At 55.5% G+C, this 27,164-nt stretch overlaps 7 protein-coding genes across 7 annotated transcripts; 2 read left to right on the forward strand and 5 right to left on the reverse strand.

Annotated features, from left to right (window-relative positions):
- Positions 1–493: 493 nt before the first annotated feature.
- EsH8_VII_000922 (ankyrin repeat domain-containing protein) lies at positions 494–4,995 on the reverse strand (the record flags this gene model as incomplete). The annotated part of the gene is made up of 8 exons (XM_083271055.1): positions 494–828; positions 881–949; positions 1,011–1,032; positions 1,086–1,196; positions 1,278–1,583; positions 1,646–1,884; positions 2,014–4,644; positions 4,971–4,995. 8 exons carry the CDS (start codon positions 4,993–4,995, stop codon positions 494–496), a joined length of 3,738 nt encoding a protein of 1,245 aa, XP_083128612.1.
- Positions 4,996–5,323: 328 nt separating this feature from the next.
- On the reverse strand, positions 5,324–7,240 carry EsH8_VII_000923 (Hsp90 cochaperone STI1; the record flags this gene model as incomplete). The annotated part of the gene is made up of 4 exons (XM_083271056.1): positions 5,324–5,476; positions 5,535–6,745; positions 6,800–7,104; positions 7,170–7,240. 4 exons carry the CDS (start codon positions 7,238–7,240, stop codon positions 5,324–5,326), a joined length of 1,740 nt encoding a protein of 579 aa, XP_083128613.1.
- A 607-nt stretch (positions 7,241–7,847) lies between these two features.
- EsH8_VII_000924 (ubiquitin carboxyl-terminal hydrolase) lies at positions 7,848–8,606 on the reverse strand (the record flags this gene model as incomplete). The annotated part of the gene is made up of 1 exon (XM_083271057.1): positions 7,848–8,606. One exon carries the CDS (start codon positions 8,604–8,606, stop codon positions 7,848–7,850), a length of 759 nt encoding a protein of 252 aa, XP_083128614.1.
- A 1,210-nt stretch (positions 8,607–9,816) lies between these two features.
- Positions 9,817–10,860, forward strand: EsH8_VII_000925 (uncharacterized protein; the record flags this gene model as incomplete). Its single annotated transcript, XM_083271058.1, has 3 exons — positions 9,817–9,972; positions 10,058–10,307; positions 10,370–10,860. The coding sequence occupies 3 exons, from the start codon at positions 9,817–9,819 to the stop codon at positions 10,858–10,860; spliced, it is 897 nt and encodes a 298-aa protein (XP_083128615.1).
- Positions 10,861–13,519: 2,659 nt separating this feature from the next.
- On the forward strand, positions 13,520–14,352 carry EsH8_VII_000926 (Ctr copper transporter family-domain-containing protein; the record flags this gene model as incomplete). The annotated part of the gene is made up of 4 exons (XM_083271059.1): positions 13,520–13,645; positions 13,737–13,765; positions 13,823–14,155; positions 14,214–14,352. 4 exons carry the CDS (start codon positions 13,520–13,522, stop codon positions 14,350–14,352), a joined length of 627 nt encoding a protein of 208 aa, XP_083128616.1.
- A 4,526-nt stretch (positions 14,353–18,878) lies between these two features.
- EsH8_VII_000927 (alpha-galactosidase) lies at positions 18,879–21,249 on the reverse strand (the record flags this gene model as incomplete). Its single annotated transcript, XM_083271060.1, has 3 exons — positions 18,879–20,421; positions 20,498–21,101; positions 21,153–21,249. 3 exons carry the CDS (start codon positions 21,247–21,249, stop codon positions 18,879–18,881), a joined length of 2,244 nt encoding a protein of 747 aa, XP_083128617.1.
- Positions 21,250–22,836: 1,587 nt separating this feature from the next.
- Positions 22,837–27,012, reverse strand: EsH8_VII_000928 (uncharacterized protein; the record flags this gene model as incomplete). The annotated part of the gene is made up of 6 exons (XM_083271061.1): positions 22,837–22,843; positions 22,933–23,268; positions 23,339–23,709; positions 25,130–25,138; positions 25,198–26,427; positions 26,521–27,012. 6 exons carry the CDS (start codon positions 27,010–27,012, stop codon positions 22,837–22,839), a joined length of 2,445 nt encoding a protein of 814 aa, XP_083128618.1.
- Positions 27,013–27,164: the final 152 nt, after the last annotated feature.

Below are 27,164 nucleotides of genomic sequence, written 5' to 3' on the forward strand. Positions count from 1 at the left end.
CACCCTCTCTGCTTTAGCGTCGACTAGATCGGCGGGCTGCCAGGATCGGGGTTTTTGCAAAAGTCCGTTCGGACAGGCAGCGTTCCCTACCTTCTTTTCGGGGAAGGGGTTGAAGCGACTTGGTATATGAACGCTGCCAGACGCGTTATTGAGGATGATGCGTCGAGGCGCTGCGCCTGCTTTTTGGTGATGAATGCTGACCATGGATGCTCTGTGTCACATAGCAAAATCGCACGACATGAGCGATTTCCGTATAAATAAGCTTGGCATGGCGAATGAAGGATTGTGCTGCCTGTACCACGGCGACAGCAACTTCTTGGTGGTTTGTGTCAGGGTCCAACGGGCAATCCAGTAGGTTACGCATTCTACCCGTTTCACATTAGACTTTGATGTCAGTTCAACCATCACAGCATTCGTTTGAATCATTATAAACTTTAAATACAAACCAATCAACCCGGCCCGAGCCAACTGCATTGTTTCCGCAACGTCAACGTCATTTCCCAGCCACGGCCTTCTCCTCATCCCTACCCCGATGTCTCGGCCGACCGAGGGCGGCGAGCCGTCTCCTCATCCCCTTCTTCTCGTTGGCCGTCGTGCTGGCTACAGGTTGAGAAAGGGACGACCGCCTCTGCCGGCTCAGCTGAGTCGACGCGCCGACGGACGAAGGGGGTGACTTCTTGCTGCTGCTCGCCGCCAGCTTCTCAATCTTTCTGGCTTCGAAGAAGCCGGTCACTCTTTGGTACAGCTGCTGCGCCTTTCCTGTCGTGAAGAACTCGTAGATTTGCAGCGATAGCGCAATGAGCAGGAGAGTTGCGACAAGGCTCAGGACTAGGGACGCTCGTCAGCCTCTCACTCCAGATCTGTCGGCCAGATGACTTACAGCATGCGAGAACCAAAACCCCAGCAGTCGTAGGGTTCTCTAATCCAACGACCTCTATTTGGAATATTCCTGTTTTGCATATTACTCTCACTGTCGCTGTCAAATCTCCACTCTACTGTGTAGGACGTACCAGTTGCCCAAGACAAGGGCGCCTTTAGAAATTCTGTTAGCAAGTTTCTAGTTGACAGTGTGTGAGTCCACTTACAAAGACAACAGTCGCTCCAGTAAAAATAAACAGAATCTTGGACTGCTCGCTCGCGGACAACGCCTCCTCGATGTTGGCTTCGCGTTGCCTCAGGTCCAACAAGGTGGTAATCTAGCCCCCTTTTCGTCAGCACTCCGCTCTTTCTTCAGCCGCACTCTGTCAACTTGACGCTAGAAGGCAAGCGAGACTTACCGAGTCCCGGACCCGATTCGCATCCTCCTCGAGCCTCTTGAAGAAATCCAAGGTGGGGTGCTTGTACGCCTTCGCCGTGCTCTTCTCCTCCCCCGGGACCATGCTCCACTCGGCCTCGCGGAACCCGTCGAACACGCGCTCCTGCGAGCGCAGCACCCGCTTGATCATGTTGATCTCCTCGCGGATGTCGTCAATCTCCTGGAGCAGCTCGATCTCGGCGCGGAGGTCGTTCAGCACCGTCTTGGACGTGCCCATTTTGGTGATGGACGCTTTGAAGCTGGCGTATCGTTTCATGGCCGCGTTGGACTGGTTGCGCAAGGTCAGCACCCCTTGGCAGGATAGCAAGGCTAGGACGCGGTGGGACTTACAACATGGGCAATGGACGCCGCAAAGACGTTGCAGTAGCTCCTCGGCCCTTCGAACTGGAAGTGGAACTCCTCCTCGCTGTACCCCACCGCGCTCTCGAGGATGCTCTCGACAATCCGCATCATGTCCGTGTCCTCGGACCGGATGTCCCTGATACCCAGCACGCGGTGCTTGATCCCGTTCAACAGCGTCTTGGCGTTCTTGTTGTCCCACCGCTCAGGGAACGCGCTGATGACCGTGTCTGAGACGGAGTAGGATTGTTAGCTGCTTCTGACGACAAAGAGAAGATGCTCCCGGGTCGAGGAACATGCATGGCGCGGAAGAGGGAAGGGAAGAAGGGGGGGAGTGGAGAGAGTAACAGGAAACTCACGCTCGTCAATCTTCCAGACCCAGAGCTGCGCAACGACCAGGATCTGCTTCCTCCGCTCCGAGTCCATCCTCCGCTTCTCGCGCGAGATCTTGGCCTGCACGCTGCTCGCCTGGTCCTGCCGCCCCGCCATCCGCCCCAGCTCCGCCTTGGTCCCGTCCGTCTTCTTCTGCTTCGAGCTGCTCTGCCTCGACAGCGTCCGCTGCACGCGCCTGTCGAACGGGTTCTGCCGCGCCGCCTGCTGCCGCTGCTGGTTCCGCGCCGACGCCGCCCCGTCCTCGGTGAGCGGTTGCACGCCCAGCCCCTCGTCCGCGACGGCGCTGCCGGCATCGCCGTCGCCCTTGGGGCTGGCCTGCGCCGCGGCCGCCAGCCGCCCCTCGACGCGGCGGAGGTAGCGGAAGAGCACCTGGCTCTCGTTCCGCAGCGCCAGGTCCGCCGTGCTGAGGGACTCGTGGTACGACTGGTCCAGCGACCGCGGGACGTGCAGCTCCGACTTTGTGAAGCTCGCGCGCAGCTTCTCCATGGCGTCGAAGTGCGCCAGGTGCGGGAAGAGGTAGTGCTGCAGGTTCGTCGGCATCGCGCTGAGGGGGTGCCGCCGCTGCGTCGCGGGCGGGGGGGCCCTCCTGTCGTTGCGCGCGCCCCCTCCGCCGCCCCCGCTGCCGCCGCCGCCCAGCATGTCTATCGGCCGGACCAGCCGCGTCTCGTCCCCGATCTGCACGTCCCGGAGGCCCTGTTTCGTGCCCTCGTCGATGTCGACGTCGATGACGGGGAGCACGAGCGAGAACATTTGCGACTTTGGCGACGCGGGCGGCGTGGCCGGCACCGCGCCCCCGTGACTGGTGTCGGGCACGGCGGTCGCCGCGGCGGCGGCAGCGGCAGCAGCGGCGGCGGCCTCCTGCTTGAAGTGCGGCTTCCGGTAGGGCGCGCTGATGCGGATCTCGTGGAACGTCTCCTCGATGAAGGCCATGATGCGGTCGCACTCGGCCGCCGTGCGGTGGTCCGCGGCGCAGATGCGCTGCACGAGGTCCATGACCCACGCGACGTTGTTCGCCGGCAGGTGGAACCAGCGCTTGACGGGCTTCTCGTCGCGCGCCCGCGACGTGTACGAGCTCTTGCGCCGCTGCTGGCTGACGTGCTTCCTCATCTCCTTCATGTTCAGCCCCGCCGAGGCGCCTCCCGTCGTCGGTGGCAGCAGCAGCGGCGAGCGCGGCGGCGAGTGCGTCGGCGAGTGCACGGGCGACCTCCCGGGCGACTGCGCCCTCGACCGCGTGGGGGACCGGGTCGGGCTCCGCGCGGGGCTCTTTGCGGAGCCCGGGGTCGCGGCCGGCGGCGCCGGCGGTCGGGGGCTCAGCTTGACCTCCGTGTCCGGGTCGTACAGCATGTCCCACATGGTCAGGCTCTCGAAGCTGCAGTCGGACGTCGGGCACCAGAACAGGCCCTTGAACTGCCTGCAGGCATCGATCTCAGCGTCCTGGTTCGGGCGTGACGGCGGGCGCACGCGCTTGGGGCGGAAGTTTGGCGCGGCCATCTGCTTGGGCACGACCTGGGGCGAGTTGAACAGGTCGGCGATGGAGTTGCGGTTGAGCAGCTTGGCGAGGCTCTGCGGGGTCTCGCCGGTCGAGCTGATGACGGTGGGGTCGGCGCCGGCCTCGAGCAGGTCGCGCACCATGGTCTTGTTCTCGTTCTTGACGGCGTGGTGCAGCGGCGTGCAGTCCTCCGTGTCGCGGATGTCGACGTCGGCGTCGGCCGCCAGCAGCGACGCCACGACGGCCTCGTGCTCGAACATGACGCCGGCGTGCAGCGGCGTCTGGTCGTCCTTGTCCTGCAGGTCCACGTCGGCGCCCGCCGCGATCAGGACGCGCACGACGCCGTCGTGGCCCTCGGACGCCGCCTGGTGGAGCGGCGTGCAGTACTCGTTGCTCATGGTGTCGACGTCGGCGCCCTGCTCGACGAGCATCCGAACGATGGCCTCGCGGCCGTGGCGCGCCGCCACGCTGAGCGGCGTGAAGTCGTTTGCGTTCTGCGCCTCGATGGAGACGAGCCCCGTGCCGAGGAGCATCATCACCACGCCCTCGTGCCCGCCCCGCGCCGCGTCGTGGAGCGGCGTGTCGCCGACGGCGTCCTGGGTCCCGGGGTTCGCGCCGGCGTCCAGCAGCACCCGGATGACGTCCTCGTGCCCGCGGCGGGACGCGATGTGCAGGCTCGTCCCGCGGTCCTGGTTCGGCGCGTCCACCACGGCCCCGTTCTCTATCAGCGTCTTTGCGATGCCCGCGTGTCCGTTGCGGGAGGCCTCGTGCAGCGGCGTCTCGCTGAAGGACTCCTCGGCGCGGACGTTGGCCCCGCGGCGCAGCAGGGTCTGGACGACATCCTCGTGGCCGTTGCGCGCGGCGAGATGCAGCGGCGTGCACTTGTCCGCGTCCCGCACGTCAATGTCGGATTCCGGGTTCGTCGCGAGGATGTCGTTGACGATGTTGTCTCTGCCGAGGCGGGCTGCGTGGTGCAGGGCCGTTCTTTGGTCTTCGTCCCTCGCCCGAAGGACGGACGGCAGAGACGAGATGAGCTGGCGGACTTGCTCCTCGGTGGCCACGGGGTCCAGGGGCTCGGCTGCGATGACTTCGATGAGTTGGACGTATGCTGTTGTTGTTGCAGTCGCTGTCAGCCATGTCTAGCGCCGCCAAGATTATAAATGTAATTAATACCTTCTTTCATGGGAGAATCCATGGCCTAGTGGCTCAGTTTGCGGTAAAGGGGGGGATTGATTAGTATCGACAATGTAGACTGATTATACACATACGGCAAAGAAATGAAAGACAAAACATTCAATCCGAGACCGCTTCAACAATAAAACATTCAAAAGTGAATTAACGGCGGGTGGCGCACACATCTATATGGCATCAACCACAATAAAATGATTCATGTTTCCTCCGGTGACAGTCATTTGCGAGGCGGCTGACACTTACACGCGCGACAATTACGGGGCCTCATTCGGCACACCAACACGGCCCCAAAAGCCATCGCCAAACCCGTACACCATTCGCAGCATGACATGTCTCACAAAAGAGCAGACAAGTCTGCCCTTAAGGCCCCGGTGGCCCCAGATGTTCCATTTGCAGAAGGCTGCGCGGCCGTGCAAGTCATTCAGCACACTCCCCCAAGGACATTCAGGGCACCCACGTGAATAATCTCTGTTGTTGGGGTCACATTGCAACCACTACGAATGACCTAGTGAGCCTTTTAACATTTCGTCGTCCAACCATTACACATGACCTGCTTTTCCTCCTCCCCCATCCCGAACCCGCGCCACACCACCTTTTTACCGGCCGACACGGATAACTCCCGCCGCTACTAGCTTCTGCACCTTTGCCCTGATTTCGGGGTTCTTCATGTGCTCCGTCAGCGCCGCGGGGTCCGACTGCGCTTGCTGGAGGATGGACTGCATGATGGGATCTTGCATAATGCTCATGATCTGCCCGACTGGTTAGCGCACTAGTTGCGGATGGAAGGAACCCGTCGCATCTACTCACCTCGGGGTCGCGCGCCAAGCGCTCCCGCGTCTGGTCCTCCGTCTCGTTCTCCCGCGCCGAGTACATGGCGTTGAACGCCTTCTGCTGCTGCTGCTCGATCTCGCGCGCGTTGGCGCCCTTGTGGTGCTCCTGGTCGACCTTGGCCGCCTCGGTGCAGGCGTCGACCGACTTGGAGTACTCGCGCATGCCGTGGAAGGCCTGCGCCTTGCGGATGTAGGCGCGGATGAAGGTCGGGTCCTTCTTGATGGCCGCGTTGCAGTCCTCGACGGCGCTGGGGAACTCGAGCAGCTTGACGAAGGCCGCCGCGCGGTTGCTGTAGCCTCTGGGGTCATCCGGGGCGCGCTTGATCATCTCGCTGTACGCGGCCACGGCGCCGGGCCAGTCGCTCTCCTTGAACTTCTTGTTGCCCTCCTCGCGCGCCTCCTCGGCCTTTGCGGGGTCGAGGTAGGCGAGGCGGGACTGCTCAATCTTGTTGCGCTCGGCCGCACGCAGCTTGGCGTTGACCTCGGGGGTGCGGTGCTCCGTCAGAGACCTCTTGTAGTTCTCGATGGCGAGGTCGAGGTTGCCCTGCTTCTCGTAGGCGCTGCCGATGCGAGCGTAACTCTTGGCGATCAGCTTGAAGTCGGCGTAGATCTCGCGGCCCTCCTCGACGGCCTTGGTGCAGGCCTCGACGCACTTCTCGTAGTCGCCCTTCTCGAAGTATGCGGCGCCGAGGTTGTTCAGGTAGGTGATGTCCTTGTGCAGCTCCCACGCCTTGGTGTAGTGCGCGATGGCCTCGTCAAAGTTGCGCTTCTTGTAGTTCTCGGTACCCAGCGCCTTCTCCTTGTCGGCCGCCTCCTTGGCCTTCTTCTTCTCCTCGGCCTCCTCGTCCAGCTCCTCGACTACGGGCTCGGGCTCGGGGGTGGGGGCCTTCTTGGGAGCAGGCTTCGACGCGGGAGGGGGAGGGGCGTCGTGCATCTCGGCGTCCTGGGGAATGTCGTCGGGCATGCCCATCTGCATGTCGACGCCCATCAGGACACCGAGGACCTGCAGCATGCGCGGGTCGCTGAACAGGTCCGGCGAGGCCTGGGGGTTCGCCTTCATCTGTTGGAGCTTGGCCATGAAGGCGGGGTCTGCAAGGAAGCCGCTCGTCTTGGGGTTCGCGGCGAGCTTCTGGATGAGTTGGGGGTCGTTGAACATGTTGCCGAGGCCACCGGTGGGGTCGCCGGCATCTGTTATATGTCAGTGCAAAGTCCTGTTCCATTGAGGGGCATCGCAAAACCTACCACCACCAGCCTCAGCCTTCATCGCCTTCTGGACGGCAGCAAGATCCTTCTTCAGGCCAGCGTTGTTGGGGTCCACCTTCAGTCCCTCCTCGTATGCGTCGTTGGCGGCGAGGAGATCTCCCAGGCCGTATTGCGCTGTTCCCAGACGTCCCCAGCCCTTGGCCCAGTCGGGCTTGATCTGGGTCGTCTTCTCTGCATCGCTCAGGGCGTTTTGCCAGTCCTTCTTGGAAGCGTAGGCGGCGGAACGGTTGCTGTAGAGGATGTGGTTTTCGGGCTGGAGCTGGATCGCCTCGGTGAACTTGGCACTACGGTATCATGTTAGAATCTGTACATCCTGGCAGGCGACGCTGTTGGGTCTGAGGTTACTTACACAGCCTCGTCAAAGTTCTTTTCGGCAATGGCCTTGTTGCCGAGAGCCTTGAGCTCGTCTGCGGAAGCCATGTTGGGATCTGTTTTGTTTGTGTTTGTTTGTGTGTGTGTTCGTGGTGTATGTACGACTGGGGAAAAACTCGACTTGAATTACAATATGCGACGTAGGGGTAGAGGGTATATTTGGTCAATGGTGGAGGAATTGGAGAGAAAATTGGAAGCCGGATCTCGTCGTGGGGTGAGGCAGCGGGAGCGGGAAAGAAAACAGCCCAAGCTGACCCTTCTAGCTGTTTCGATGGTTGGAGCGGCACTGCCCGCTGATTGGACGGGTGGGGCTGTTGGCTGGCCCGTGCAGATGGAGGGGTTCAAGGCTGAGCCTGCCACATCTTGTTACCCCACCTGGAAGCCGTCGGTGTGGAGAGCCGGGCTCGGTCACTGCCCTGGCTCGGTGAGAGGACACCGAAGTGGAGGTCTAAACATGCTCTAGAAAGATCTAGACTGGCTCTGTTGGCATCTGTCTGATCTCTATGATGTAACCCGTCAATATGAGGAATATAACCATTTTTCGCTTTTCTTTCTACCAAGTCGACTGAGAAATTCCGATGCGTTGGTATCCCAATTTGAGAATCCGAGAGCCATAATCCCATTCACCGGGTCAGACCTTGCTCCAGCTGCACCCTCACTGCTCATTCTTGGCCAAGGCAACAATGCTAAACTCCAAGTTCCCATCCGCAAACCCCAAGAACCTCTTGACGCCCCTCTCCAGAGCTCGATCGCTGAGCATGTCATCCCCGTCCTCCAAAGCGCCCCGGTCAACAGGCCCATCCGAACCCCCCTCCAGCTCCCAGAGATGCCCGTCGTTGCCGCGGACGAACGCGATGAAGTGGTATCCCGGATGTTCCTCCGCAGGCGGCGGGGCCGTATCGCCCTTTCGCGCAGCCTTCATGTGCGCCTCCTCGAGCTCGGCGCTATTGTAAAGCACCTCCGCGCGGGGCTCCCACTTGAGCGGCTCCGCTTCGTCCAGCAGCCTATCCATCAGGGACCCCTGCTGGATGAACTTCCGAGCCTCGCCGTTTACGACTGCGTGAATGAGCGCATACAGCCCACACGCGTTCCCGATCGTCTGGCGGAACCAAACGACCGGCTCATCAGCACCGGACCCGTCGTACGTGACGCCGTCTTCCTTGGCGCAGCGGGTCCCGTCGGCGGCGCGGACTTGGTAGTACATCGGCCCCGGGGTGATGAAGATGAGCGCCAGCGCGGGCCGCGGCACGAGGTCCAGGAGCGACGGCTCGTCTAGGCTGTAGACGTCGAAGAAGCCCAACTCGGGGGAGATGCCGAGGTCGTGGATGAGCGAGGTGAAGACCTCCGGGTTGTTCTCGAGCGGGATAACCACCTTTTGGCCCGTGGGCGTGTAATAGACTCCGTCTGCGGGCATGATGGCGGGTTTCGATGCAGTTGTTTTGTTTTTCCTCTTTCTTCTTTCGATGGCGATGAGGTTGATGAATTTCGAGGGTTCGCTTGTCACATTGACAAGTAAAGTCAGAGAGGTGGGTGCTTCCACTTACATGCGGCAGGCACAAGGGCGGCGTACGCAAGTGGGCGCCTGCCTAGCCAAGTCTCGCACGTTGATTCGTCGGCAACACTAGATTTGGTAATTCACACACGAGACCCGGCAAAGCGTTTTCAACTGACATGGCACTACTTACTCTTGTTGTGAAACAACGACATTGCCTGTCAGGTTTTGCCAGGTGTTATGGGTATCTTTAGTCAAAAGTCTCCTGGATAGACTGTCAACCTAACAAAGCAGCTCGATGCCAATTGACGGCAGACTACCCAGCCATCCCAAGTCCAAAGAACACAATACAAGTGAATAAATGATACATCAACATGGGCATGATCTTACTTTGATATGGACGTCAAACAAGACTCCGTCGTTTCATTTGTGGTTGACATCGTCTTCTGTCCCGTGAATGTACTCCCATCTGTTTTGCTTACCCTGAACGTACGATGAGACATGGGGAATGCAAGCTGGATCCAGCTCTTCTAGTTGATGCAGGGATCTGGAGCATTGGACAGTCGTCTTCATGCAAGGCTCCATCACCAGTCCATCAGAGAAGACTCTCAAGCTCATCTGGGGGCGTCCCCCACGCGTTCCCTAGGCGTTCCATCTTTCTTCCCGAACGTCTTCGGACATTCACAAGCTGCCAAAGTCCGAAGTCCCGGTTTGCACGGCATTGCTCCGTCCAGGGAGGGGCTTGACTGCCCAATCGAGACCGCCTCGGCTCACCCTCCCGTCGGCTGCTGCCAGTGCCATGATCCCACAACGGCTTTAGCGGGAGCTCCCAGGTGAAACCAGGCCAAAGCTCCCTGCACATCACCCCAGCATTCCCCAGCACGGGCCAATGGGTGCATCCCTTTTAATCAGCCAACCCTTTCCTCTCACCCCACGCCGGAGCTCCTAGGACACCGTACAAGCTTCCCCGAGGACCCAAAGGTTTTTGTGTGCAGCCTTGCCTTCGTCACGCAACCACCTCGATGCCCAATTCCTCAACGGGGCAAAGCACGTCAGCGAATCGTACGACTTTTCCCGCCGTATATCAGACTTGTCATTCCCGCCCACCCAGGCCGTCTGCCGCCCTCACAAAATGGCGGGATACCTCTTGCTTGTGATTCCAAGCATCCTCATGAGCTTGCTGCTGTCCAGATCACCATTCATGATGACCACCTTGCCGCAAACGACGAAGCCATGGGCCGATGGGCCCATGAAGCTCATCCCGACGCCGCAGTATGAAACGAAGAAGGTTGGTAGCCCGGGCCCGGAATCATGGACATGTGGGAGCCAATTGGCTCCGCCGTGGAAGCTCAGACTGACAGATACCGAACTAGACCGACCTCTTCACAACGGGCGCGACGCACATGTGCTTGTTGCACAACTCCATCCTGCGGGGATACAACTCCATCTACCAGCAAGCGCCTTACATCCAGGAAGCCGACAAGGCCGACTTCGTCGGGTACTCCCAGACCTGGTACAAGTTTGTCAAGTCGCACCACGACGATGAGGAGGAGTCTCTCTTCACCAAGGTCGAGGACCTCTTGGACGACAAGAATGTCTTTGCCGAAACCCACAAGGAGCATGGTGCGTACCTCATGTTGTTCACAAACTCCTGGGGATGAACTCGACTGACGTGTGGCTTGCAGAGTCCTTCCTGGGCGGCCTCGCCAAATTCCACCAGTACCTCTCCTCGTTGCCCTCGCCGTCCGACTTCTCAGGCGACAAGCTGCTCGACATCATGAAGGGCTTCCAGGAGCCGTTTGAAACCCACTTCCACAGCGAGATCAGCACCATCGCCGGCCTGGCGGGGCACCCGAACGCGCCGAAAGAGGGGACACCGGAGGCGGCGAACGCGAGTCTGACGTTCAAGACGTGGGGCAAGAGCACGGTCACGAAGGCGGGCACGGCGGACGTGGTGCCGTTCTTCCTGCTGAACCTGGACCGGACGGTGGAGGACGGGTTGTGGGCGAACTGGCCGCCCATGCCGGCGCCGATCAAGTGGGGACTGATCAATCTCGCGGGTGCATGGCACTGGGGATGGTGGAAATTTGCCAGCTGCGATGCGGCAGGGCAACCGAGGGAGCTGCACGCGCTGCAGTTTTCTAAGCCCGAGGACAAGGCCAAGGCCGAGCTGTGATTGACCCTTTTCAAAAGATTGAACCATTGTAGTGGTTTGTGGTTTGTGGTACGACGGTTTGGGCGTTTTTTGAGGGAGTTTTGGACCCGGGGTATCCGCACTACTTGTAAGAGAAATATTGAGGCGAGAACAAAAGAGCTAGTTCCTTGCGTTAATTTCGTTTCTCCGCCTGAACCATTTCGTCCATAGTCGTCAGCGGGTCTCAGGTCCGAGCTCGTCGCCGGATAGACGAACGAGGAGGACGTGACCGGCGACGGTGCCACTTGTCGGCAGCAAGCCGTACGATCGGCGGCGGGTTCGATGTTTTGACGGCCGCAACGGTGGGTTGGTGAGCGAGAGTGTCGATGAGATTGCCAGCTGGATGATGCAGCAGGCTTCCTCGCTGCGGCCTCGCTTCATTTCTCCGCTCTGGGGCCTGATGATCTCCTCACCGAGTGTTCTTTTCATAGACAGCGACATGCAGGCGGCAGGCCAAGATCGAAGGCGATGGGCGGCGATGAGGCACACGCCAACGGTTGCAGGGCAATTTGGGAGGCGAGGCGAGAGCTGCAATGCTACGCAACCGCCAAGGGCCGACGTAGATTGCAGGTGCAGACACACCGCGCCGGGGGGGCGGAACCCTCGTCTCGTCCCCCAATGGCCGGCGAAACCGAGTTGGGGCTCTTTTCCTCCCCTTTTATTTTTATTTCTTTCACGACTCCTCATCCCGGACGGGATCGGATGATGGATCCTGGTCGGGTTGTCCCCCCCGCCGGCCGCACTTCAGCCAACAGGCCAGGGCCCAATCCACGCCGCAAGAACCATAATACACTAGTGTAGAGGATGCGGGCGCCGGGGTAAGGACCCAGAAATCTATCGCAAATGTTCTCAAAACATCACAGGGTCGAACGGGGAGCGTCGTTGGTCGTCTTTCATGGCCAATTCTACGGCGGCAACATGGAGCCCTGGAACGCCGTCATATACGACGCGCAGGCGGAATACGCGTTTCGAGCAGTGAAGGGTGTCTCTGATGGTGTTCAACAAGTCGGTTGGCCGTCGTACTCGCCAAACGCCGTTGCAGATGGGCACACAAAGAGGCGAGGTGTCTGAGCGGATGGGCTCACCGTCATTTTGAAGGAAAGGCGGGAATGGCCCCGTCGCCGGCTTGTACCACGCACGACACGAGCATGCCGACCTTCTCGTTCGCGATGATCAGCCCGATGCTGGCAAGGGCCAGATCCCTGAGGAGGGACATCGGGCGTGCATCACTCCACCCGGGCCGCCGCTCATCAGCACAGCGTCGTGTGTTGGAAGCGTTTGCCTCGCCTTGCGTTGCGTTACCTGCATGTTGTAGTTATGCGGCAAGGAAATGGAAGCAGCTTGATGTGGCTAAGCCATGGGAGTTGGAATACGGACAGGCTATTGAAGATGAAGATGAAAAAGCCCGCAAATGCAACTGCAGGGCCCAGCGGACATGGCGGGCACCAGTGAAGTTAGTCCAGCGAGTGAGACACGGGGGACAGGGGTGAAGCCACTCGCTGCTCACTCACTCACTCACACATACATACGATGTATACACACATACGCACATACGCACATACGCACGCATCGGGATGGGATGGGAGGTGTCGTGCAGAGAGCAGACGGGGGTGGGGAGAGATAGAGAGAGAGAGAGAAAGAGAGGCTTTTGCGAGGAGAGAAGCAGGGTTCGAGGAGGGATATTCGACGCGCAATTGGGCAGCCGGCGGTAAACTTGCTCAAACACACTCAGGATGCGTGAGGCAGGAGCGATAGCGCTTTCTTGGCATCGAGCAGACGCATTTTCAACACATGCGCCTTCCCTAAACATACGATAACGCAGCCAGCCTCTCCTCTCCAGCGGCGACCCTCGCTGCTCTTGCCGTGGCTCTTGCTCCTGCTCGTCCTGCTCCTGCACCTGCTCCTGCCTGCTCCTGCCTGCTCAACCTGCAGAATAAGGTAAGCCACCCCACTTGTTATTATTTTATTTTATTTTATTATTTTCTATCCCATGCTACACTTTTGTTTAATTCTTTTGCCTCCTCCCGCCGAACCCCAGCCCAGGAACGGAAATCAAAGGTGCGTATCTGGTACGTGCCCTTAATTATAGTTTATTATGGTTCAAATGCAGGACTTTGTCCAGTGGGACCACATCTAGTAGCCATCGCCAATCCTCGTCGCTGGACCAATGCCCGCCCGCCCTTCACACCACACCTTTTCTGCTTCTTGGTACTCCGTACCTCTACAACCCACCGAATATCACCCTTTGCGACCCTTGTCTGGACATCGGGAAGGAATCTAGCGCAAACCTGGTCTGGCCTGGCCTGGCCCTGTATCTCCCTCCCCTCCCATGGAAATCTAGCGCAAGTGGGTGGGTACCTGGTACAGCTGGTCTTCCCGTCGAGGCAAAGAGGCAAGAAGATCACTCTGCATACCTTGCCGGCCACTTCGCTATATAATTCTTGCCCGCAGCACCGCGTCCCTCCAACTTTGTTTTGGTTTTTTCCTTCTCCAGCTTCATACCTTGTCGACAACAACCGGGCAACCCCTGCTAGTTTCGATCCCGCCGTCAACCTCATCTTTCCGGAGTCAACGGCCTGATATCCCGGAGTCACGATACACAAACTACCATCTACCAATACCACCAGTTCACCAACACACAATGGATCACGGTGCCATGGGCAGCACGGCCACAATGGCTGCCACTGCCACGACCGGTATGAGCATGCCCGCTGCCACCACCAGCGCGGCTGCAATGTCCATGGGAGGTAGCGGTTGCAAGATTTCTGTAAGTCTCCCATAGCCACAACTATTCCACAACGCAACTCATGCTCTTCCCGCTGTTGTTTCAATAACACGTCCTGACCTCCTTCCCTTAGATGCTGTGGAACTACAACACAATCGGATCGTAAGACATCAGGCTGGCATTTCAACATGGGTCGAGTGCTAATACACCCCATCACAGCTGTTTCATCAGTAGCTCATGGAAGATCACCTCCAACGGCATGTTCGCCGGCTCCTGTATCGGCGTCATCCTCCTCGTCATGCTTCTGGAGCTCCTCCGCCGTGCAGTCAAGGAGTACGACCGATACCTAATCCGCACCCACAGACAGCGCTACACCAGCGCCGGTGCCGCATCCCCGAACTCAGCGAGCGCCGACGACCACACCAAGGGACCCTCTACCTCCACCGCCGCCGTCAGCGCCACCATCCCGCCCTTCCGCCCCAATGTCTTCCAGCAGGCTGTCCGTGCCCTCATTCACGTGTGCCAGTTCGCTGTCGCCTACTTCGTCATGCTGTAAGTTGTTTCTGCTTCTCTTGCTGCTCGGCCACGCCTTGCTGACCAGCTGCCCAAGGCTCGCCATGTACTACAACGGTTACATGATCATTTGCATCTTCATCGGCTCCTACATCGGTGCCTTCATCTTCCAGTGGGAGACCATTTTCGATGAGCCTACCACTGCCGCGAGAGAGGCCACCGTCTGCTGCGGTTAAGCATGGAAATCGGCAGGCTAGTTATTTCACGAGACAAGAGACGAGAGGACGATGCCATTGAGGAGGAAACATAATACCATACCCCGCGCGACCCGGAGATGCCGTGCTGCTTACCCACTAGAACTCGATAATTAGAAGTATTTAAACTATGATGACGGACAGCCGGTGGATCACTACAGAATGGGTTACTAAGCCATGTGTGCACTAGTGTTGCTAGACGAGGTGACCAATTAGAAGTCCAGGCCCAGGAGATACCAGGTAAAGACATGCCGGATGATGAGAATTAGTTATGGCCTCAAAGTGCTCAACGGTAATCTTTTCGGATATCAAAATCATGTGGAAACTTACGCCAAGTTTCAGTTCATCGGCTCCGTCCCTTGCTCTGTTTGTTTCCTCGACTTAACAGGACCACATAGGTGCCGAAGTGGCACGGGTCGTACAGCATGAACTCGGTAATTCAGAAAGAGCCCCATGTGAATGCATTGCTCATGTACTTTTATGAGGTGGAGAGGGTGATGCCCAAGTTGGCGTTACTGTCTCTCAGACTGATCTTACCACAGGCCACGGAGGGCTGTAGCCAAGACCCGATAAAACCAAGAAAGACCATTCGAAAGATTTGATGAGTTTATTTGGCCCTGTGCCGCTAATATTAACTCGAGGAAATTCACAACGAGGTAGATGTTCGAGTTTTATAAGACGTTCACTGGGATGGGGGGTAACAGTTTATAAATGGGGCCCGGAAGCAAAACAATAACACTGTAGCGTTGACTGCAAGTCTAGATCTGACATCAAGTTTTAGACGCCAAACGGTATCTATCTGCTCTGAGTGACTATTGAGACGTTAACCGCTCTTCAAGAAGCCATCTTACTACTTCAAGTTGCCCACCAAAGGATGCTACTTATAATGTCCACATCCAAGGCATCTATTCTAACTTCAAAATTCCAATCAGGGATGATTATTATTTCGTGGTCATTCACCCACCAGTCAAACATTGACGTAATTCTTATGTCTCTTTCTTCCAAGCTTGTTGGACGCCGAAGTTTTACTTGACATGCGTTTCAAAAGTAAGACAATTCCAAACTCTTCCACAAGCAGCATTGAAATCTCAATTTGCAACTCATTACGAACATGACATGATTCCATTCATGTACCTCCAAGAATCACATAACCCAGATCTCAGCGTCCAAGTCATTGACAAACTTGAATAGGTCGTGCGAGTCTAATGATGTGTGCCATAGTGTACAGCGTATCATAGCAGAGACGCACATAGATATAATGTCCTGATTGCGAATTGTAACTTCAGAAGGACCATCGTTCAGAATTCTCTCCAGCTGGCGTGTAGTCTGAAGGCTCATATGTGACAGAGGAAGCCTTCTGCAGACAACGCGGGTCGTATTACCACGCCTTATGTGTCTGTCCCGGAGTATGACCCTTTCAGATTTGACATATCTGAAATTCTCGGTCCTCGTGACAAACTCTCTGTTAGGTCCGGCTTCGATAAGAAGCTGATAAGTTGAGATTTTTGATGGCATTTGTGGCATAGTGATTGGCGAGCCAGTTCCGGCAGTTTCTCTTCTGAAATGTGACGACCCTTCTGAACTCTCCTCTTCGGAGCTATCACTCCGAAAACTGCCTATCCAGTCGCGTGAATAATCGCTTGGCGAGTCATATCTTGAGGGTTGCGAAGTCTGCTTAAACCTGAAGTAGGGCACCCCCCAAAAATGGGCCTTGAACTGAAGCTCTCGCATTACATCTTCGCGGAATTGGATATACTTCAGAAACGCTAAACCGATAAATGGTCTAAGGCATCTAGCAGCCTCATCGTTTGACAAGTTGAGCGCGGAATCTAGATGGACAAGACAACTGGTATTTGCGGGAGAATAATCGGCGGGGATATGCTTTGGGGGAACTGATTTTGACACTGCTTCTGGTTTCAGCGAGTTATTCTTCAGTACTGCTTCTAAAGTTTGGCTGAGCTGCTCGCTCATAGTTTCTTTGATGCTCGGTATTGTCGATAAATAACGGTGTGTCGCACGCAAATGCGCTAAAATCAACTCTTCGTAAATCTTCAGGCTATTTTTGGAATACTCTAATCCATAGAGCCATCCCTCTAATTGCTCCGAGAGGATCAAATAGCCCCAATCGTCCCATTTGATGCTCAAGAAGGCCTCTGTCACTCTAGAACAGCTGTCGTGGACCAGTTTGATTCTGCTGTTGTTTGTATGCTGTGCTGCAATAGCTGTAGGGTGTTCGTCTGGTTTTATAACCTCCCATTCATATATCTCACATTGAGAGAATGGAAATCCGAACACCATGGCTGGCTTCCATATACTCGGGGGTAGTTTTCGATAATCGGAAACCTTTTCCAGAGCATAGAGTGCCGACTGAGGAAGTGAGTGCTGGAAGATTCGTTCACCGCTTGATGTTTTGGGGTCCCTGAAGGAGAGCAACTCGTACGTGCTACGCGCACCAGTGCTCCTCGTCAACAGTATAAATCCATTCGCTAGCCAGAACTGGGTAAGAATTGAAGAAGCGTTATTTTTGATTCTTGCGCCGTAAACCTCTCTGAGACTGCGAGGATAGAACGTCAGCAGGTTTCTATAGTTGAGAGTGTTCCTGTGCCATCCGAGGGATTTGAAGCGACCCGTAAATCCGTATATTTCAGGTAACGGGCGGTTTGTCAACGTCTGAAGGCCATGTCGTGAAGAGATTAAGTAGTAGTCTCCGCTTGAATTGCCTCTCCCCGTATTGATTCGCGAAGACATTGATAGGTCCATCCCGACTGAAGATTCATCGTCCGAGCCGTTGTCGCCGTCATCGATAAAACTTGGCTCGCTTGATGCGTGATAACCACCCCAGTGCCTCTCCCCTAAGCCACCTGTAAAGGACATAAAATTCGTTCGAGATGTGTATTTCCCCAGTAGCCCAATCGCGAGGATCCAGTACTTGCTGATGACCATAGCGCTTTGCGAGTTGATGACTTCCACTAGTCCCCCCTTCGCCAAGCTCAGCTCGGCCCCTATCAGACTAGAACATGCCTCTCCTAATTCCTGTTCAATGTCATCTTCGGGATTCGCTAGGTTCAGTATCGGTCGCTCTTGAAATTCATAGCGAGGACCGTTTAATTCGCGGTTCCAGGCCAAGGTTTCCTTCAGCAACTGGAACCACCTCCGCCCCCTCCTAGGTGCTTGTGATTTAGATGCAGTCTCGACCTCTGGTGGAAGGGTGGTTCTGCTGGCGGTCGGAAGATAATGAGCTTGAACTAAAGCACAAAACATTGTCCAGCCATTGTTCCATTCTATATAGGAACGGGTTTTGAGAGTCCACGGATCGGAAAAGCTACCCGCTGGTAGGAGCGGAATGATGGCCGGGGTGCTAGAGCTTAGCCCTGGTGCTAGGTCAGGCACGCGGGCACGTCGAAGAACTCGAATGCGAGTTCCCGGTATTCTCCATCCAGCTGTCATGTAGATATTGCGCCGGTCGTGAACGAGATTGAAGGCGCGATTCTTGTCACTGCGGGTAGCTCGAAGTGCCAACCACGGGGCGACAATGCCGATGAGAGCAATCGCTGCAAGAAGAACTGCTAACCAAGTGCCAATGCTACTGAACAGTTCCAAGAATTCGGCTCTAGGACGCAAATGCAGAGAAAGGTCTTTGGAAGTCATTTGGATGGAGCACCATATAGGCTAGGACAAAGCACTGTCGTTAAGTTCAATCTGGGGCGTTGGAAGATGTTCAAGTGGGGTATATATGCAGGCAGTGGTTTTTGGGTCAAGTCTGATAGAACGGTAGCAAGAATTCTCGGTTCGGGCAGGATTTATATAAGCATCTGTCGCAGGTAATATGTCAGGTGTAAATAGACTGTAGGCCAAGATATGCATAACGGCCCAACCTGTAAGTCAACTCACTCTCCGAATACCCCCTACTTTATACGAATTCAACTCTACCAATGCTACATTAACAACTAACTTTTTCCTTTATCCGTACTACCCACCGATATACAGCTTCCTACATAATTAAACAATCTAGAGTTAGCGGATATAACTATAATATCCCTATTTTGCCAAGATCAGTCTCGTGTCCCGGCAGATAAGGAAGACATTGCCAGTATCTCCTCTCACGCCCGTGCTACAAATGTAGATCAAATACGCAAGACAGGATGGGTCTCATCGGACCGTATTCTGGGCCCCTTCTTCGTTCAGAGTGCCGATACCAATATCCAGCCGGACGAGTCTGTTTTTCTGTTCCATCACCTGCATCCTTCGCATCCACACAGGCGGACTTGATCGATTAATCAACATGAGCGTAACCAAGATTTAACCTGCTTGCCTCGTCTTTTCACGATGTACAGGGATGATTGCTTCCTTAAAGATCAAATGTCCTGAAAGATCACTTGTGGCTCCAACTGATCATAGTTTAATTCCGTTTACTATAGGTTTACTACAATGGGGCATTTACCTGAGTTCATCGGCTCAAAGGCCCCCGCAGTGCGTAGTGACGCACGAGTTTGCGGAGGGTGCGTCGATCAAAGTCTCCGGATGAGCACAACGCGGCTATCATAATCGCCTTCAAAGGCGTGCTGCACTCCAGTGCTCATCAGCGTCGCGCCGGAGTAGGTGCCGTTATTGTCCAGCGAGTAGGACGCCGACGGGTCCAGGCCCTGCAGGCGGAGCCGCGGGTAGGCGTGGTTGTACAGCGCGCGCACCTGGAAGTGGAAGAGCACGGCCTGCGACCCGTCCTCGGAGATGACCATGGCGGCGGGCCAGTTGGACTCCTCGGGCAGGTTGAGGCGCCACAGGTCGCCCCCGATGACGACGGGGTTGACCTGCTCGCCGAGGGCAAGCAGCTCGGGGATCTGCACCTTGTCCTCGTCCGAGATCTCGGCGGGGTTGAGCTCGAGGCCGAAGGACCCGCCCATCATGGCGACGTGCGCGCGGAAGCGGATCGGGATCGTGCGGCCCGTGAGGTGGTTAGGCACCGCCGAGACGTGGGCGCCCATGGCGGCCGGCGGATACGCCAGCGACGTGCCGAACTGGATGAAGATGCGGTCCAGCGCGTCCGTGTTGTCCGACGTCCAGATCTGCGGGAAGTAGTGGAGGACGCCCGGGTCGAAGCGACCGCCGCCCGACGCGCAGCCCTCCCAGAGCACGTCCGGGAACCGGGACGTGAGGACCTCGAAGACATGGTAGATGCCCAGCATGTACGCGTGGCTGATGCCCGGGACGGGGGTCTCGTGGAAGCCCCTGTTGTTGTCCCACTTGACGTACGAGATGGGGGCGCTCGAGAGGATGTCCGAGACGGAATTTATAATAAACTCCTGGACCTCTGGGAGCGCCACGTTGAGCACGAGCTGGTTCCGCCGGATCGTGCGGGGATAGTTGCCGGCGTGGAGGACCCAGTCGGGGTGCTCGTTGTAGAGCGTCGAGTTGGGGTTGACCATCTCGGGCTCGAACCAGAGACCGAAAAGCAGCTTGTCCGACGAGTTCGCCACCTGGAGGTCGGCCACCTTTTCGACGAGGGCGGGCAGGCCGTCGGGGAAGCGGTTCGGGTTGACCTGCCAGTCGCCGAGGCCCGCGGTGTCGTTCAGCCGCGGGTACTCCTCGCCGAACCACCCGTCGTCCAGGACGAACAGCTTGACGCCGAGCTGCGCCGCCTCCTGCGCCAGGTCGTAGACGGTGCTCTCGTTGTAGTCGAAATACAGCCCCTCCCAGCTGTTGAGCAGCGCCGGGCGGGACTGGGCAACGAACTGGCCCCTCATAAGGTGGTTGCGGAAGAGACGGTGGAACTTCCGCGACAGGCCGCCGACCCCGGTATCAGAGTACACGGCAACGACCTCCGGCGTGGTGAGGGTCTCTCCTGGCCCGAGCGGCCAGGAAAGCTGGTACGGGTTGAAGCCGAGCATGGCACGGGTGAAACCCTGGGATCCCTTCTCCACCTCGACGGAGAAGGAGCCCGTGTAGACAAGGGAGAATCCCCAGGCCTCGCCTTGTGACTCGGTGGTATCCGGAGAGACCAGGGCCAGGAAGGGGTTGTGGAGATGGGACGAGTATCCGGTTGTGCTCCCGAAGCTACATTTTTCAATGTGAATCAGTAAAAGGGCTCTCTTAGACCTCCCATAGGTGTCCGTTTCATTTTCGTACTCACCCCTGCGTCCCGTAATCGACCTTCCGGCGGGTTCTCATAGCTTCCCGCGCCCAGTCTCCCCTCAGCTCGATCAATTCCAAATCCTCAAATGGCAGATCGACGCTGAGGCTGGCGGCCTTCTCGATCGTGATGTTGCCCTGGCCTTCGTTGGTGATGTTGACGCTCCTCACGACGGCATCATACTTGGGGAAGATGGAGTACGAAAGATCGACGGCTATGGAGCTGTAGTTGTCGAAGAGCGAAACGACAAGAGTAGAGACGTCATCCTCCGTGCCAAAGGTTGACGGGAGACCTGGCAACCCAGGCTTCCCTCGGGCGACTCTGTGAGACCGATATTGGGGGTCACTCACGGTGTATCCCTCAGACTGGCGGATTTGCAGCGCGGGGATACGGAAGTCGCCGCGGCCGAGGTCGGGATACTCCCGTTTGACTCGGCCGATCATATCAACCCAGCCGTTAACAGCCGGGGGCAGTATGGCCATGCTCTCCGTAGCCGAGCCTCCGAAGTGGTCGGACAAGAGGTCACCTGTCAGCTCATCCACATGAAAGCGGTAGGAAGAATGGTCGCCGTTGAGCGCAAAGGACGTGCCATCCACGACGATGCCTATACGTTGTCAGTCTCTTGTATATTGCGTCAGCTTTGGTACCGTCTTACCATTTGCGGAGGAGGCATTTTGGGCAGACACCAGACCAGTAAGAGCCGATGCGGAAGCCGCGATGGCAAGCCGACTCAGCCAGCAGTTTCCGACCATTTTGCGAGAGGGTTTCACCGCCGACTACAGGTAAGACCGAAACCGAGGTGAGCTTGTCCAACTGCGCGTAGGGTGTTCCTCAAAGGCCCTGGCCCAGCCATCGGACTCTGCACCGCCAGAGGCACCGCTATTTGTACCATCTCGCAACTGCATCCGCGGCTCCTCCGGACTCGCCGAGCATCTCATGCTGCGTCGTCGGCGTATTTACCCCGCAGACTACGAATCGTACGTTCGTCAAAATCTTCGGCGCTTCTCTCAGAGATCAGCGGCGAGAGGTCCCACCTCGCAGCTCTACACTAGCACCTACGAGCCAAAGAGAGCAATGATCAACTCGCAAAGCTGGTTCTATGCGGCCCAGCTGCGGTGCGAAGAGTACCCGGATGTAACGCTCTGACGGATAACCAATTTCTTCCGTCAAGCTGCCCCCCGGCACCGAGCACGATGCTGTTCGTCCGATCACAACTTGGAAAAGTTGGAGATGAGGGGTAGTATGGCCTTGGCGCGGGGCTTGGGGTAGTGTTGGGGTGGGACACACTCTTTGGGGGCTGGGGGAGATTAGGTTGGGCGCCCCATCTGATCTGGGGAATACCTTGCTTGGCACGATGCAGCTGACCAGAAGCAAAAGCAAGCTATGACTAAACATTCATCATGCCTATCATCATGACGGCGGTGAAATAGCTCAATTTCTTTACAATAAGTGTAATGGGGTTGTGGTGCCCTGGGAAACTACGGCAGTTGCCGCAGACAGGCCAACGTAGGTGCTGAAGTTGTAAGACGCCAAAGCAATACCTCCTCGATCACTGAACTCAGCTCAACTAAGTTAAGTCTGACTTAGTCTAGCTCTCCCATCCCACTCTGAACCCACGGTAACGGGTCAGGCTCCATGGGCTCCGTGGGGGTAATAGAAATCGGAAGTGTAAGATTAACGCGGTGTAATGGGGTTGTAAGATCTGCTACGAACCAATCAGGTTTAGCCAAAGGGAAATGCCATCTTTACAGATTAAAGTGTTTAACCAAGCCTCATCAACTCCAACTGGGTTTTTGAAACCTCTAAAACATTTACTAAAGTCGGTAATACACAGTTTTATTTATTGCATTGATTTTCGATATTTGCAGAGTATGAAGTGCTGTTCTCCCTGAAGTAACCAGTCGCGAGAACGAATGCCTCAAATGCGTAACGGCGTGAAAACTGGAACACAACTACGCACGGTGTTGGTGCAGAATTGCCACGGTTTTTATCTCACAGTCTACGGCTTTTCTGGGCAACTGAGTCACTAGAAAGTCCCGTGTTGACTACCCTATCGAATTTTAACATATTCTTGCTTCTCCTGCGACAAGATCTCCTCCGTTGTCAAGTAGGCAACACCCACTCTCTCACAAACATCGCCCCCACCATCAGTGCCAAGAAGAGACAGAACGAGGGCATAGTGCCTTGGCTGGTTGTTCTTGTGCTGCTTGCTCGTTCCTATAATGGCACATCTCAGGGGCCTGGGTAACTCACGGGCCGGCTCATCCAGTATTAACCACGTGGGATTTTGCACAGCCAAGGTACATACCCTGGCCCGAAGCTCGGCAGGCCCCTTGGAATTAGAGTCTGTGAATAAAGTACCGCTTGGTAACTGTTCGAATGGCGATGAAATGTCCATGACCCTGTCAATATCACCAAATGGAACGTTCATATACCGAATCTCTCCCTCAAATGCCATCCACGACCAAGAAGGAACTCTTTCACCGGGGCTGAAGTTGATACGCTGCAAGGTAGTTCCGGAATTTCGACGCTGCCATAACAGATCCCTGTGGAAGTTGGATTGGAAGATGCCGTAGCCCCCAGCCGTCCCGAGGGCCTTCATCAATCTCTTCTCGAGACCCGCGATGGCCCTTGGCCTGTCGGTGGCGTATGACAGCCCCAGAGACGAGTAACGCTCGTAGAGATCTTGATAATGTTGCAGCTGTCTGCCTTGTTTAAAGGCTTCGACTGATTGGGGAAAATTCGAATCTCCAAGGAAGGCTGCTTTCTGGCTGGGAAAAGAGTTAGCAGGCTTGTTAAAGACAATAACTTGCTTCGTTGTAGGTAATAAGCTGAACTAACTTGGCTGTCTTGGTGAACGTCTCGCAACGTATGCCCCCTCCGCACTCCCAGTATGTCTGCGTCTCTGTAAAGTGTATCGTCCGGCGTGAGAGAGCACGCTCCTGCAGTACCCAACCTCTTTGATTCAGTTCCCCCTGCTCGACATCGGACTCAAACTTGTCAATCACTTCGCATACATGAAACTGTGCACCATCGCTGGCGCTTATTGTAACGATTTGCCGTGATGTTCGGGGTTTCAGAAACCCCTGGAACTTGTGTTGCGCACAACTAGCAGCAATGGCGAGGTAGGCTGACCCGAAAACCTCCTCCATGAGCTTTGACTCTCGGTCCCAGTCTTCCTTGGACTCCGGATCGTTTCCTTCTCCGTCGGCCTGAAGAATGCACAGAGAATCGATCCACAGATATTTTAGGTTGAGACTTCTGGTCACCGCCACAGCGTCCTGGAAGGTTTGAGGCAGGTCGGTGTCTTTGATGCCTCCAGAAGTGGTAATCAGGCCGATATTTTTTCTAGTCGTCGTGACAAACTTTCCTTCTGCTGGTTGTTCTGTGTTCAACGTCCCCCATCTATGTGACAGGGCCACGTACTTTACAGATGTCAGGCTCTCCGCAAGGTTGCAAATCAGTCGAACACGCCTGACTTTGACATCGCCAACCTCCAGAAGCCTCGTAGGGATGAAACTCTTGCAGTATGGTAGGTGCCTAGTGTTGTCACAACTTCTGACCCACTCAGAGAGAATATTTATGTGTGTGCTGCTACCCGGAACCAGGGGTGAAGGAAATCCGAGGTGTATGTTGTTGGATCGCAGGGTTTTCGAATCTGAGGTTGGATTGTTAGCATGATCATGATAGAGCAACCTGCAAGCTAATAAAGCGTGCCCCTCGGAGTTTTCGGTGCTAATGGATCCTTACCAGTTGTCGTGCAAAGCGATAGGATGGGAGTCCACTCCCTCTCTCCAAATGTCAGGTAAGAGCCCGCCCTGATAAATTTGATTATCTCGTTACGCCGAGCTGCTCGTTTGAGCATCGAATAGTATAGAAGCCGACACAGCTCGCAAAACCTTGAAGTTTTGCCCAAGCTCAAAAGGGTATCAAAAAACTCGCAATGTTTGGACCAAATGCTAAGGCCCTTGCAGCGGTTGCATAACCTCGATTCACTGGGCACCGAATCTTTCTCGCCACTATAGGGAACAACGCATTGAGCAATACTATCATCAACTTCGTATTTCCAAATGTCGTCGAGCTAGAAGATAAGTTTTAGTTACACATCCAAAAATTGTCTTACCCCAAGGAACGAACTCGCGTCGCTTGCACATACCGGCTAGGATGAAGTCAGAATCTGGTCATGGACAACTCCTTGTGTTCGAATCTCATCTCCCATGGAAAAATTATTCGAAACATAATGAAACAACGTAAACCCACAGTCTGCATTCGGAAAACAGTTAGCAAAAATTTTAGCACTCAATGCTTAGGGACACTTTGGACTTACGAACTAAATTGCAGGTAAAAGTCAAAAAATTAGCAGCTTTCAGAAAGTAGGTCTAGTAAACAACTACCATCTTTTCGGCGGGCAACAAGCTCGTCAGTCTTGGTATGACATAATATTTAGTGATGGGGCTTTACGAACGTACTGTATATCTGTTAGTTGGTGCTTCAAATTGTCGCAAGTACATTACAATAGAGCATTTAATTAGCAAGGGAATGGTGGCATTGTATTTACTTTCTGTCCTCCGAAAATTTTCACGTCAGCCTTTATCTCTTGTCAATCCTAGGCGGTTGCCTCCGGTGACGTACTTCGCTCCCCTTCAAAGTGTTAGCGTGGAACGCCTACGGTGAGAAAACATATTTGTCGGGAGACTCACCCCTATCATGGGCTCATTATTTTTTCTTGCTCTCGATGAGCTGTTCTGATCTATAGGACCCAGGGTCGAGTTGATTCTGGGAGGTCCGCGTTTTGCTGCTTCTGTCATACCGTTCTTGTTAATCCACGTAAGCGAATCACCTTTCTTGGAGGCCTTAAATATTTTCTCCATCTCCTCACGCATCTCTGTCGCATCGGCTCGCTCGGCGCTTTCGTCAGTTAAATCGAATGTGGGACGCTTCACAATGGCCTGGAAGCGAACTTCCGAGGTCAGGGGAGTACTGGAATATATCGGCGATCCCGCGTCATTCTTTTCTCCGGAGTTCGAATCCCTACGCGCCTCGACCTTGACAACGAGCAATCTGTTCTCGATGAGATCAACCAAGCGCCCAATCGCTGTCATTTCGGCGGGTGCGCATCGAGGATCTTCTTTGATGAGTCTGATCCAATCTTTAACCACGTTTTTGACGGTAACCTCTTGAACTCTTGTATAGTACGGTTCGCCATATCCGACTACGCCACGGAAAGACTCGAGAGTTTCGTTACCGTAGAGAATCCATACAAGGAATTCAAGGTACATGCAACCAAGAGACCATATGTCGTACCTTCTTGACCTAGCCTCTGTTGGATTGATCTCAGCCTCCGGAGGCGCGTACATTCTCGTCCCTCTGGGCGTTTTCGTTTGCTCGCCGCGGAGCTCGGTAGCCTTCTCGTGGACTTTTGCATGCCCGGCATCAGCAATCACGAGCTTTACGTCGGTCGGAATTTTCCTTGCGCCGGGTTCATGTTTGCTGAAACAAAGTATGTTCTCTGGCTTTAGATCGCCGTGCCGGCATGACTCCTGGGGATTTTGCTTTGGGTGATGTAGGTTTTCGATGGCACTGGCGAGGCCCACTAGCTGCGTGAAGAACCATTCCATGTATTTGTTCCAATCTTGGGGGCTAAAGTTGAGCGATGCAAGGCCCAGGCTTGGTTGCGTGGCCCAGAAGTCACGCAGGTTACCGCCTCGGGCCCACGGAAAGACAAAAAAGTGTCGGTTCCCCTGCGTGTAAGTAGCGATTGCCCTGATGAAGTGCGGGTGGTTTTGCGCCCGGAATCGCGTCAAGATGGTCGCCTCGTTCCTGGCGACTTCCTGGAACTTTGCTGGCTTGAGTCCATGTGCTGATAACAGCTCCTTGACAGCAACATGAGGGTTGCCCTTGCTGTCGACGACGGTGCCCTGCCCCGCGACCTTTGGTTAGCTAGCCTGCGTGAGACCTTTGATGATTTTTGAGTAGCGTCATGTTGCAGTTTGTTTTCACAAACAGGAAAGATCACTCCTTACAATTTGGTCATCATGTGGGAAATCCAGGTGCCTGCGGTGTATAACGAAATGTCTAACGACACTAAAGTTCGTGTTCGTGTGCTTTGTCTCAACCTCCTTCAAAAAGGGCATCTGGCAGCATGGGTCGAACACTTGGGCGGGGTCAGTTGGGCTGAAAACCGGCACGAATATCTTCCACTGCCAGCTATCGCAGAAATTGTTGATTAAGTCGAGATCATCAATGTCTTCTCCATCGTCCTCGTCATCGTATCCTCCTTGCCCCATGAAGCTTACGGTTCTTGGTGATTTCGTCGACTGAATCGTCCACTTCGGTTTGCGTTGGTTGGTGGAACTGCTGTACATGTTCGGGGGTGCAAGCACGACGGGAAAGTGGTCATCGCCGAAATTGTGACGATAAAACAGATCCAACCACTGGATGCAGTCGTAGCGAACGAGAAGAGCAACGAGTCTTTTTGCCTTTCTAAAGGCAAAATGTCTCAGCTCAGCGTTCATATGGGTGGCCGCTCGAAGTGCCGTCACCACCTCGTCGGTGTCCTGAATAATTCTTTCGATGGACTTTTGGGAAACCCACGTGTAGGTCCTATCATCTCGGTCGTTCTTTTCTTTTATCTCTGCTTTTCTTATTTCAACGCGCAGCGACTTGA

The sequence above is a fragment of the Colletotrichum jinshuiense genome, chromosome 7 (assembly GCF_051148585.1).
Source record: "Colletotrichum jinshuiense chromosome 7, complete sequence".
In the NCBI taxonomy this organism is placed as follows: Eukaryota; Fungi; Ascomycota; class Sordariomycetes; order Glomerellales; family Glomerellaceae; genus Colletotrichum; species Colletotrichum jinshuiense.